The following is a 13,553-nucleotide window of genomic DNA, read 5'->3' as shown; positions in this document are numbered from 1 at the left end:
CGCCCAGAATCATAGGTGTGAATATCATCAGAAGCCTAAAGTGACAAATCTCCAGAGCGAAACAGACTGATATCAGGTAACCCCTGGTGACAAAGATCGTTGTGAGTGACTTAGAGTGAACTAAGGCAGTGCCGCCGCCTAGTAACCTGTGTGTGACTTTACCACAAGTGTACCTGCATGGTACCACAGCCGCCACTCGTCCCGAGCGTGCACCTCAGTACCCCAGTACCTCCGTACTTCTGTGCCTCGAGCGCCCGCCGCCGCCCTCACACTACTACGTGACGTCACCACCTTGCTCATCGCCAGTGCCAGTGGGTGCGCGTGTGTCTGTCTGTTAAGCATACAGCCCGCCCTACTGCAAGTACCCTCCGTGTCTACGAGCGATACCAGCTGTCAGGCCACCTACGAGTGCTTGTATAAATGTGCCTGAGTGAGTGAGTGAGTGAGTAAGGAAAGGTACCTATCTGTAAGTACAAGATTTTGTCATTGTTTTATTGTGTCTGTGTTGATCTGAGGGATCAACCACAGTTCTCACCTTCTCATACCTGTCACAGGTCATAGGTGAGTCGACGGTGAATGCGTGTTTATCTGTGTGGTATCACGGCATTTCACTAGTCTGTGAATGTGAGCTTCACATACACCACACATTTAGTTATTGTGTGTGATATTATTGTTCATGTTATTGCCTGTCCCATTGACAGTGTAGTTGTTGATTTATTGCATATCATCATTACCGAGTATCCGGTTGGAACTCTTGTGATCCCTTTGCATACCGGCAGTTAGGTTGCCGTGTTAATGATTGGCTGTCAACTGTGTTAAGTTAGGTGTTTCTCCACGAGTGGATACGAGTCGTTTAGCCAGACGTCAAGAGTCTCGCTAATACAACCATAGCTTTGCTGACGCCAATATAAAGTAAATCAAGCACCCGGTGTATTAGTGGTTAAGTTAGTAAATAAACTACTGTTAAGCTTTATGCGGTGTTTCCGTTGAACCACTTCTGAATACTGCCAATAGTACACAAGCCTTCAGCTCTAGTGTCTTCAACACCGAGTTGCTTAATTCACTAAACTATAAATGTGATGAGGACCCTAGGAGTCCCTTAAAGTGTTAAATCATTGAGGTCAATCCAACGATCAACGTGGAGCAGGACCAGGTGAGGCTAGTCTGAGAAGAGACCCTCAAGGACTCTAACTCGACCTTGCTCCCAGGCCCTGTACGGTTGCTCTCGTATTTTCTATTCTGCTAATTCCGACATCTTCGTGAAGCGTCTGCCACATGTACATTGGCGACGTACGCATTGTAGTCGTGAAAGCAAAAAAAGAAACACCCCACATCTGGCGCCCAACGTGATTGGCTTAGTTGGAACCTATGAGCTAGGTTGTACAGTAAAATTTCGCACTTAAATTTTCCCTGAAAATAAAAAAAGTGACGAGCAGTATTCAGAAGATGTTTAACACCCTGTTAGGTACACACACCACCAGTATGTCTGAGTGTGAAGAGTACAAACAGCGCTACCTGCATCTTCACCTGGCCTTGACCGCTCGTAGACCTGACGACTACGACACTCTTACTGAGCAAGAGTGTAAGGAACGAGTGGAACAACATTTGAGGGCCGTGGAAGAGGTGATGCTACAGCACACATGCAGGGTAGTACTGAGGTGGCGTGCACGAGTCTCATCACACTGGATGAGGCTACTGGGGGTGAGACCCCAGTGGGTGACGTCACCGAGAATGATGTCACCAGAATCACGCGCGCTGCGGAAGAAAACGGAGTCACACTGGAATCTAGCCCTTTAAATACTCCGTTGGGGGGATTCTATGGGGAAGAATCTCAGCCCAAAAGGTCCTTGTGGACGACACCAACTCAAAGAGTAGGTACCACAGGCTCGCAATTATTCACCTTAGAGGAATACCGTAACCAAGTTAGGGAGTTGGGATTCGAAGGGAATAAAGTAGCTGAGCAAGCTATGAAACTCTGGACTGATCAGCAGGACAGAGAAAGTAAACTGTGGACTGATCAGCAGGACAGAGAAAGTAAACTGTGGACTGATCAGCAAGAGAGAGAAAACAAACGCTGGACTGATCAGCAGAACCAAGAAAGTACTGAACGCATAGCTCGCATGCAGTTACAAGCGAGGCAGGATGACCAGACAAGTGGTCGTTCAACAGAGACTAACGTTGAACAAGGTAAGACTGTCAAACTACCTAAACTAGCTAACTTTGATGAAAGGGACGACTCGATGGATGTATACATCAAGCGTTTCGAAGGTCACGCCGCTGATTGCGGGTGGGAAAGATCAAAGTGGGCACTCGCTCTTAGTGCATTGTTAAAGGGTAGGGCACTAACTATCTACCACAGTCTGGGTCCGCACCAGCGCGGAGATTACGAGGCATTGACAACAGCGCTGCTGAACGGTTTTGGCATCACTGCAGACCGGATGCTAGAGAATTTCCGTAGAGCTCAATCGCAAAAAGGAGAGACATATGTGTTAAAGTTACAGCGGTTAGAATCGAGTCTAAACCGTTACTGTGAACTCATGGAGACTGCTCCTGGGAGCATGGAGTTCTATCAACTGATGATTCGTGAACAGTTCTTAGAAGCATGCGAATCGTCTCCGCGTGTCAAGCTCAAAGAGCAAGAAACTGTGTCAAATCTGTCTATGGCCAAGCAAGGTGATCTGTGGGCTGGGGCCAGGAGACAGGTGAAAGGGGTGAAGCCGCACGAGAAGCATCATGCTACAGGTATGGGCGAGGGAGCTAAGCCTAAGACTGGTGTGTCGGGGGAGCAGGGAAACTCCTCCAACAAGCATGTGCACAAGTGCTACACCTGTGGTAAGCCAGGTCATCGTGCAGCTGATTGCAAGGTAAAACCGAAGTCAGGTTACATAGCAGGTGTGAGCTCAAGTGGTAAGATACATCCCAACGTCGGAAAAGATCCACTAGCTTGGACCCTTGAGGTGGTGGACGGAAATGTTAACGGAAAATCGGCGACAATCTTCCGTGACAAATGCGCCACTACTCACATGGTTAGAAAATGCCTAGTAAAGCCAGCATCTGAGACAGGTAGACATATATATGTCAAATTCCGAAATGGCTATACTAAAGAGATGATGGAGGGGTATGTGTGGGTCGACACACCTTACATCAAAGGTAAAATCCGCGCCGTTCAACAGGAACGTGCTATATATGGATTGTTATTGGGAAATGTTCCAGGAATCTCTGATTGCCCGAGTCCACCCTCGAAGAAAACGGGGGAGAGTGAGAACGCTGACTCAACTGGGTGCAGCCGTCCTCAGTCAGCTGGAGTCACGGATAACGTCACAGGAAGTGACCACACACTCACCCAGCTGAAGAATAAGGGAGAGAAAGCAAGCTGTGAAGTTATGGAGAGAGAAGCAAAACCCCTGGTTGAAGCGACAGCAACTCCATTAACAGGTAACTCGCTCGTGGCAGCTGTCACTACGAGGTCAGAGAGCAACAAGCCGACTCGCTCAGAAAAACCTTTGAAATTACGAGACATTCAGGGAGTGTCTGCAAAGGAGTTTATTGCTGCCCAAGGGAGCGACCCAACACTAGCCCAGATACGTAGGTATGCTGAGGAGAAAAGGGTTTTCCAACACCAGGAACGCAAGTACTGGTACTTGCACCATAATGGGAAACTGGTGCGCAGAGTTGAGACGCCCCACGACACTTGGGACCAACTCGTTGTCCCACATGAGCATAGACTGGCTGTGTTCCGTTTAGGTCATGAAGCTTTGATGGGAGGTCATATGGGTCACGCAAAGACCAGTGCGCGGATACAAGCTCGGTAGCGGAAGTCAACGGTAGCGGAAGCCTTGGTACGTTTTTTCAGTCGCCTTGGTATACCTGAGTGGATCCATACCGACTGAGGGACACAGTTTACCAGCGAGATGATGGTAAATGATGTCAGACGTCTGCTCACAGCGAGAGCATCCCTCACCACGCCGTATCATGCTATGGGAAACGGTTTGGTAGAACGCTTCAATGGTATTCTCAAGAAGATGTTGAAGGGAATGTGCATCGAACAGCCTCGGGAGTGGCCCAGGTATATCAACCCTTTGTTGTTTGCCTACAGGGAGGTGCCACAGGCTAGCACAGGGTTCTCACCCTTCGAGCTTTTGTACGGTCGCACAGTTAAAGGCCCTCTGCAGGTACTGAGGAACTTGTGGGAAGGCAATGACTGTACCCCTATAACCAAGACGACGTACGAGTACGTCATCGATCTACGGGAACGGCTGGAGAACACCTGTCAGCTGGCCCGAGAAGAGCTAGCAAAAGCAAAGGAGTACCAGAAGCAAACATACGACAAAAAAGCAAAAGAACGCAAGTTCATTGTAGGTGACAAGGTACTTTTGTTACTTCCCACCAGCAAGAACAAGCTCTTGCTGCAGTAGAAGGGCCCATTCATGGTAGTGGAGTGCTCGCACTCGTTAAATTATGTGCTCGACGTCGATGGTGCCAGGAAGAAGTACCACGTCAACATGCTCAAACGCTACAAGGACCCTCCTGTAGATGTTTCCACTAAGCCGAAGAAGCATGTAAGATGTAAGAACAGGAGAAGACCACGGGCCTCGACATCGACAACCCACTGCTCTCAGCAGTAGGTGCTGAGTAGTTGAGTAGGTCAGGGGTGATTAACGAGACGTCGAACGAGGGAGACATGAGCGAGGAAATGCAACACGAATCACCGAACACTGGTTCCCAGTGTGTCTCTGATGTTTCAGGCATGACACAGGTGGAGAGAGGCAGTGGACAGACTAGCGCCACTCAAGGTTTCTAGGCGTTGAGCCGACCCAGAGCTGAAGCTCCGTCAGACCACAGTGCCTGCTCAAGACCTGAACAGATAGCCACATGTGACCCGGTGACTGAAGAAATTCCTCACTTAACAGAAGGAAATAGTCTAGACGAGGACCCGCCTCGCCTAGCTGTATAGAAAACAGGGTCTGCTTGACCCGGCCATGCCACATGCACTCAGCACTGTGCACGTGCGTCAGCGGTGTGAGGTCTGAACGAGCGCCACTATGTGGGCTCGATCTTTGTTGGGAGGTGTTGTGAGAGAGTGTCTCTCAAGATTCTCCCACAGCTGACTGGAATGGCTCATTGCTGTGCACAGTGCACCGATCTTGTGCACAAGGTCCTATTTCTGTTAACCCTGGATAGTGACCCGGCATGTTGGGTATCTCCAGAATGCCCACTTAACCAGGAACACTTTCATAATATGGAGGCCGCCGTATGTCCAGGCAGGAAGTAGATACAGGGAGTTAAGCATACTTGCCACCAAAGGGTCAGTGAGTACATGGCTGGTGCCCGCGTGAGAGAGGGGAGACGTTAGCAGCGTCTGACCTCTGGGGTCAACCGGCGCGATGGACAATAACAGCTATAACGTGGTCGTGACGTGTTCATGACGTCACCTCTCCTACTGATCATCGAACGTTCAATATGATTGGTTCCCGCCCATTTGCTGCAATGCTATTGGTAAAATTGTAACTCTTTTTGTGTTGTGCCCCACAAGATGCTCTGAGCCTCAGGAAAAAGCATTCACGTGAGGGACCCATTACATAGCGGACGTGTCCTGTTCTGTCTACCGGCCAATAGACTGAACACCGTCAAGTTAACTCAGCGTCTTTGCGATATACCCCACACTCGCCCAGAATTACGAGTGTGAATATATTGTTCAGAAGACTAAAGTGACAAATCTCCAGAGCGAAACAGACTGGTATCAGGTAACCCCTGGTGACAAAGATCGTTGTGAGTGACTTAGAGTGAACTAAGGCAGTGTCGCCACCTAAGTAATCTGTGTGTAACTTTACCACAGTGTACCTGTACCACAGTGTACAGTGTAGTGCATGGTACCACATAACCTGCAGTAGCCAGCCTGCACTCGGTCCAGAGCGTGTAGCTAGTACCTCTGTACCTCTATGCCTCGAGCGCCCGCCGCCGCCCTCACTACTACATGACGTCACCACCTTGCTCATCGCCAGTGCCAGTGGGTGCGCGTGTGTCTGTCTGTTAAGCATACAGCCCGCCCTACTGCAAGTACCCTCCGTGTCTATGAGCGAAACCAGCTGTCAGGCCACCTACGAGTGCTTGTATAAATGTGCCTGAGTGAGTGAGTGAGTAAGGAAAAGGTACCTATCTGTAAGTACAAGATTTTGTCATTGTTTTATTGTGTCTGTGTTGATCTGAGGGATCAACCACAGTTCTCACCTTCTCATACCTGTCACAGGTCATAGGTGAGTCGACGGTGAATGCGTGTTTATCTGTGTGGTATCACGGCATTTCACTAGTCTGTGAATGTGAGCTTCACATACACCACACATTTAGTTATTGTGTGTGATATTATTGTTCATGTTATTGCCTGTCCCATTGACAGTGTAGTTGTTGATTTATTGCATATCATCATTACCGAGTATCCGGTTGGAACTCTTGTGATCCCTTTGCATACCGGCAGTTAGGTTGCCGTGTTAATAATTGGCTGTCAACTGTGTTAAGTTAGGTGTTTCTCCACGAGTGGATACGAGTCGTTTAGCCAGACGTCAAGAGTCTCGCTAATACAACCATAGCTTTGCTGACGCCAATATAAAGTAAATCAAGCACCCGGTGTATTAGTGGTTAAGTTAGTAAATAAACTACTGTTAAGCTTTATGCGGTGTTTCCGTTGAACCACTTCTGAATACTGCCAATAGTACACAAGCCTTCAGCTCTAAGTGTCTTCAACACCGAGTTGCCTATAAGTCACAAACTATAAATGTGATGAGGACCCGAGGAGTCCCTTAAAGTGTTAAATCATTGAGGAGATTCCAACGATCAACGTGGAGCAGGACCAGGTGAGACTAGTCTGAGAAGAGACCCTCAAGGACTCTAACTCGACCTTGCTCCCAGGCCCTGTACGGTTGCTCTCGTATTTTCTATTCTGCTAATTCCGACAGCTTCGTGAAGCGTCTGCCACATGTACATTGGCGACGTACGCATTGCAGTCGTGAAAGCAAAAAAGAAAACCCCCACAATCAGCATGTGTTCAGGGATGGCAAATCATGCCTAACAGATTTAATTGAGTTCTATGACTAGGGAACAAAAATTAGGAAAAGTAGAAAAGACTGGGCAGACTGCATATTTCTGGAACAAATTAAAAATTATAGGCTTGCAACGAATTCCTTCTTCCTAATTTCCCCCACCTCTAGGCCTAGCTTTAAGATTCACGTAATCAGTCTATTGACTGAGTCTCTGTCATTAACGTGGTTCTGGTAAACTTAATATTTCGAATACACTGTTCAAACTCAGCAGCTCCCACTTCTAGATTTAAGACCAATAATTACATTAGTAGACAAGCTACACCAAAAATCTATACATGCGTAACTTTCAAAGTTATTATTACGGACAACAATAACTCATGTGATTAAAACAAATTCAAACAAAATAAATAACCTAAAACACTATGCATAAATATATTTAAACTAAATACTTGAGTATGGTTTTTATAATTTTTAAAGGACATGTATAGTTACTTACATTCCTTCTCTTTTTGCAGTATGAAGAGTAGGAAAATTGATTATTGAGACTTGTGATATCTATTTGTTGGAGTCTTGCTGCTGCTGTGGTCGTTCAAAATGTGCATCTACCCTAATATTACTCTAGTCTGGCTTCTCGACAAATTTACGTTTTCTTTGCAACTCCAATTTAGCTGCTGAGAGAACGAGTATAAATTCCTTTGTATATTTTGGAATTCATCGTAGTTGACAATATTAGCCATTATTACTTCTATAAGATACTTAGACCACGATAATTCTTAAAGAAAATGGGTCCTTCAGTAACTTGTCTATTATATTTATTTTGTATAAGTTTTAGTTTAGTTCATTTATTATGCACACCATACGCATCCTGTGGGTGGTAGAGGACCCATGCCCATGCTGTGGGTGGTAGAGGACCCATGCCCATGCTGTGGGTGGTAATGAACCTCATATTCATCCTGCAGTCGGCAGTGGACCCCATCCCCATCCTGTGGACGGCAGTATACCCAATACCCATCCTGTGAGTGGAAGTGGACCCCATATCCATCCTTTGGGCGGTAGTGGATCCTATATCCTTCCCGTGGGCAGAAATGGTAAAGGTTACCAATGCATTATGGGCTCAGGAGCTCAACCTCAAAACTGCTTGCGGTAAGCAAGTTACAGTTTTGATGAGCTAGTTGCACAGTTCACTGTGTATCAACGATGGGTTCGAGAACGACCACACCTACAGTCTCTACGCTTAGTAACTTACATATGCCTGTCATGAGTCAGCGTTATAATTTGGTTGGTTTATCATGGACAACCGCTTCCCCCCCCCCCCCCCCCTCCATCTCCAATCCAGTGGGCAACGGTGGAAAGGTTAGAAGTATGGCAAATGTATCGTTAAAGTACAAGAAGTATGGCAAATGTATCGTTAAAGTACAAGAAGTATGGCAAATGTATCGTTAGAGTACAAGAAGTGTGGCAAATGTATCGTTAGAGTACAAGAAGTATGGCAAATGTATCGTTAAAGTACAAGAAGTATGGCAAATGTATCGTTAGAGTACAAGAAGTGTGGCAAATGTATCGTTAAAGTACAAGAAGTGTGGCAAATGTATCGTTAAAGTACAAGAAGTGTGGCAAATGTATCGTTAAAGTACAAGAAGTATGGCAAATGTATCGTTAAAGTACAAGAAGTGTGGCAAATGTATCGTTAAAGTACAAGAAGTATGGCAAATGTATCGTTAAAGTACAAGAAGTATGGCAAATGTATCGTTAAAGTACAAGAAGTATGGCAAATGTATCGTTAAAGTACAAGAAGTGTGGCATATGTATCGTTAGAGTACAAGAAGTGTGGCAAATGTATCGTTAAAGTACAAGAAGTATGGCAAATGTATCGTTAAAGTACAAGAAGTGAGGCAAATGTATCGTTAAAGTACAAGAAGTATGGCAAATGTATCGTTAAAGTACAAGAAGTGTGGCAAATGTATCGTTAAAGTACAAGAAGTATGGCAAATGTATCGTTAAAGTACAAGAAGTGTGGCATATGTATCGTTAGAGTACAAGAAGTGTGGCATATGTATCGTTAGAGTACAAGAAGTGTGGCAAATGTATCGTTAGAGTACAAGAAGTGAGACAAATGTATCGTTAGAGTACAAGAAGTGAGACAAATGTATCGTTAGAGTACAAGAAGTGTGGCAAATGTATCGTTAGAGTACAAGAAGTGAGGTAAATGTATCGTTAGAGTACAAGAAGTGTGGCAAATGTATCGTTAGAGTACAAGAAGTGTGGCAAATCAGTTAGAATGCAAGAAGTATGGCAAAAATATCGTAAGTCTGCAATAAGAAATATTGCATATGTATAAAAAGTGTACAAGAAGCATTGCAAATATATCGTGAGGTACACCGAGAGGTATATCTCACTTCTGAAGTATACACTGATGGTTTACTTCAGCCCTGAACAATGTTCAGGACTAAAGTTTTCTTGTTGGTTGGTCAGTATACTATAGTGGTGGTGGCCTTACTAACCCTACAGTGGTTGGTCAGTATACTACGGTGGTGGCCTTACTAACCCTACAGTGGTTGGTCAGTATACTACGGTGGTGGTGGCCTTACTAACCCTACAGTGGTTGGTCAGTATACTATGGTGGTGGTGGCCTTACTAACCCTACAGTGGTTGGTCAGTATACTATGGTGGTGGTGGCCTTACTAACCCTACAGTGGTTGGTCAGTATACTACGGTGGTGGCCTTACTAACCCTACAGTGGTTGGTCAGTATACTACGGTGGTGGTGGCCTTACTAACCCTACAGTGGTTGGTCAGTATACTACGGTGGTGGCCTTACTAACCCTACAGTGGTTGGTCAGTATACTATGGTGGTGGCGGCCTTACTAACCCTACAGTGGTTGGTCAGTATACTATGGTGGTGGTGGCCTTACTAACCCTACAGTGGTTGGTCAGTATACTATGGTGGTGGTGGCCTTACTAACCCTACAGTGGTTGGTCAGTATACTACGGTGGTGATGGCCTTACTAACCCTACAGTGGTTGGTCAGTATACTACGGTGGTGGTGGCCTTACTAACCCTACAGTGGTTGGTCAGTATACTATAGTGGTGGTGGCCTTACTAACCCTACAGTGGTTGGTCAGTATACTATGGTGGTGGTGGCCTTACTAACCCTACAGTGGTTGGTCAGTATACTACGGTGGTGGCCTTACTAACCCTACAGTGGTTGGTCAGTATACTACGGTGGTGGTGGCCTTACTAACCCTACAGTGGTTGGTCAGTATACTACGGTGGTGGCCTTACTAACCCTACAGTGGTTGGTCAGTATACTATGGTGGTGGTGGCCTTACTAACCCTACAGTGGTTGGTCAGTATACTATGGTGGTGGTGGCCTTACTAACCCTACAGTGGTTGGTCAGTATACTACGGTGGTGGTGGCCTTACTAACCCTACAGTGGTTGGCCAGTATACTACGGTGGTGGTGGCCTTACTAACCCTACAGTGGTTGGTCAGTATACTATGGTGGTGGTGGCCTTACTAACCCTACAGTGGTTGGTCAGTATACTACGGTGGTGGTGGCCTTACTAACCCTACTGTGGTTGGTCAGTATACTACGGTGGTGGTGGCCTTACTAACCCTACAGTGGTTGGTCAGTATACTATAGTGGTGGCGGCCTTACTAACCCTACAGTGGTTGGTCAGTATACTATGGTGGTGGTGGCCTTACTAACCCTACAGTGGTTGATCAGCCATTTTCATTTAGTAGCCATTTTCTAGACCATTCGGCCAGTTTGTCCAGGTCGTCCTGTAGTCTCTGTCTATCTTCATCTGTCTTGATTCTTCTCATAATTTTTGCATCATCAGCAAACATTGAGAGGAACGAGTCTATACCCTCTGGAAGGTCGTTTACATATATTAGAAACAGGATGAGTCCAAGTACAGAGCCCCGTGAACCCCGCAGGTGACATCTCGCCACTCTGATGTCTCCCCCCCCCTCTCACCGTTATTCGCTGTTTCCTGTTGCTTAGATACTCCCTTATCCACTTTACACCTTACCTTTTACTCCTGCCGGTTGTCCAACAGTTGTAACAGCCTTTTGTGAGATACTGTGTAAAAGGCTTTCTGACACTCCAAGAAAATGCAGTCGTCCCACCCTACTCTTTCTTGCCTAACTTGTGTTGCTTGATCTTATAATTCTATTAAACTTGTGAGGCATGATTTACCATCTCTGAACCCATGCTGGTGGTGTGTTACAAAGCTTTTTCCCTGCAGATGCTCTACGAGCCTTTTTCTCACGATCTTCTCCATCATCTTGCATGGTATACAAGTTAGGGAAACTGGCCTGTAGTACAGCGCCTCTTGCCTGTCACCCTTTTTGTATATTGGTACTACTTTAGCTGTCTTCCAGCTTTCCGGTAAATCTCCAGTTTGACGTGACCTGTTATAAACCATAGAGAGTAGCACATTTAATGCCTCTGCACCTTCTTTTAGTATCCATGGTGAGAGTCTGTCAGGCCCAACAGCCTTCGTCACATTCAGCTCCAACAGATTTCTTTGGACCTCATAACTGGTGAGGTCAAATTTCACCAAGTGTTGGAAAGTTCCTACACTGATGCATCCTTATTGTATCATAATACATCACTATTGTATACTTAGCATAGTATCTATTAACCCTACTAACTGTAGTACTAATATAAATAAATATTTTCTTATCTGCGCATCATTTACTAAAATTCTCCCCACATAGAGGGGCAGTATTGCGTCAGATAATATCCAGCAAGACATAATTACTGTCGACGTGCGATATAACAACTAGTGATTCAATAACAACGAGTTATCATCTAAAATATCACTATATAACAGTTTATGTTATCTTAAACCGTCATGGAGGAAACAGAACTTCTCTCCATTTCTCATTCAATAAGAACACTGTTCATAATTATTGGCAATTAGCCAGAATGGAAACAATATTTAACTCCCTATAATTGCGACTCTATTCTCATTGACGTATTAAGTAGAGTAATTACACGGAAAAGAATTTTCAATTTATACTAATATGTCGCGCATGCGCGAGAGAGGAGTGGGACGGGAGCGAGCCAGGCGGTTGGACGACGCTTAGACTAATGGCGGCCATTAGTCCAGGGAGAGACGAATCTTTCATCAATTACACGATAGGCCCTTGCTTTTAATCGGCCTTGGAGTGTGCAATTACTCCATTAGCGATCCAAGGATAGCATTGGTGGACAACCAGCAGGTTAAGTGGTCTAGTATTGTTATAGGAGCTCACTATATATGTACTATGCACTTAGTCCATTGTTACGCCATAATACCTCCCCAAACACCAAGTACGTCCGCAAGGAATTTAATTTGGCCCTTCTATTGAACTGTAATGGCATAATCTAATTTGTGTTGACAATTTTTACACTCTATTGGGTTTCCCGCGTGTGTTGGAGCTGCCGTGATTGCAACAATTTCCCAGGCTAGGCTAGCGTGTCACGTGTTCCAGCAAGTTCCAGATGACGCCATCTCGACACTGCACCTCCGTTCACTGTTACAGCTAAGCGGCTGAAATTACTTTAATTTAGTTATTATTTGTTAATGAACGGTTGAAAGCTAATAATAATTTGAGATTATATTTCATTTAGGTGATTTAGGAAGTCAAGTATAAGTTCAAAGCCTCATGAACTTTATATGAGAATAATTTCTCGTATAATCATTGTCCAATATATTCTTGCTACTAACCAAATTGTCAAATGTCTATTTTATTTATATCTTACTAAGAGTTACTAATTTTATTCGAGGAAGAACCAGCCTCGATAAAGTGTACTGGGAGTACTCTACTTCTGGTATTAACCCCCATTTGTGTAGGAGGGAAAGTTTACTTCTTGAATAGTAATTTAATTTACAGTCCATTAATATTCAAGAAATAATTCTTAATAGTGACATTATCCATAGGCACAGGTATTTAAGTCCTTTTCTATTGCTTATTTATCTGTTTCCCTTTTCAGTAAAAATAGGGTGGTCCTTCGATTAATTTAAGTCAGTCAATTAAATATCAATATATTGAGAGTAAACTTTCCTTCACGACACAAAAGGTTGCTTGGTATGCCTCCTCATTTACTGCAAGGACTTCTCCTTGTTTTATTGTGAAGGCCTCTTGAAATCACTTGTTGACTTTTCACACACCTCCTTGTCATTTTCTGTAAATCTGTTCTCCCATTTTCTCACTTTCATCACTTGTTCCTTCACTGCTGTTTTCCTCCTGATGTAACTATGGAGCAGTTATGGTTGGGTCTTGGCTTTACTCGCGATGTCATTTTCAAACTGTCTTTCTAGTTCTGTGTGTGTGTATGTGTGTGTGTGTGTATGTTTGTGTGTGTGTGTACGTACCTAGTTGTGCTTGCAGGGATTGAGCTTTAGCTCTTTGGTCCTGCCTCTCAACCGTCAATCAGCAGGTGTACAGGTTCCTGAGCCTATTGGGCTTTATCATATCTACACTTGACACTGTGTATGGAGTCAGCCTCCACCACATCACTTCCTAA

At 45.0% G+C, this 13,553-nt stretch overlaps 1 protein-coding gene across 1 annotated transcript; it reads left to right on the top strand.

Moving 5' to 3' along the window:
- The first annotated feature begins 3,914 nt into the window (after positions 1 to 3,914).
- Positions 3,915 to 4,415, top strand: LOC138350497 (uncharacterized). Its single transcript, XM_069301517.1, has one exon. It carries the CDS (start codon positions 3,915 to 3,917, stop codon positions 4,413 to 4,415), a length of 501 nt encoding a protein of 166 aa, XP_069157618.1.
- The last annotated feature ends 9,138 nt before the right edge of the window (positions 4,416 to 13,553 follow it).

The sequence above is a fragment of the Procambarus clarkii genome, chromosome 46, assembly GCF_040958095.1.
Source record: "Procambarus clarkii isolate CNS0578487 chromosome 46, FALCON_Pclarkii_2.0, whole genome shotgun sequence".
NCBI lineage: Eukaryota > Metazoa > Arthropoda > Malacostraca > Decapoda > Cambaridae > Procambarus > Procambarus clarkii.
The sequence above is the reverse complement of the archived record's forward strand: the minus strand, read 5'-3'. Positions and strand labels throughout refer to the sequence as shown.

Coding starts and splice junctions, on each gene's coding strand:
- LOC138350497 (XM_069301517.1), top strand. CDS start 3,915: ATGGTAAATGATGTCAGACGTCTGCTCACAGCGAGAGCATCCCTCACC.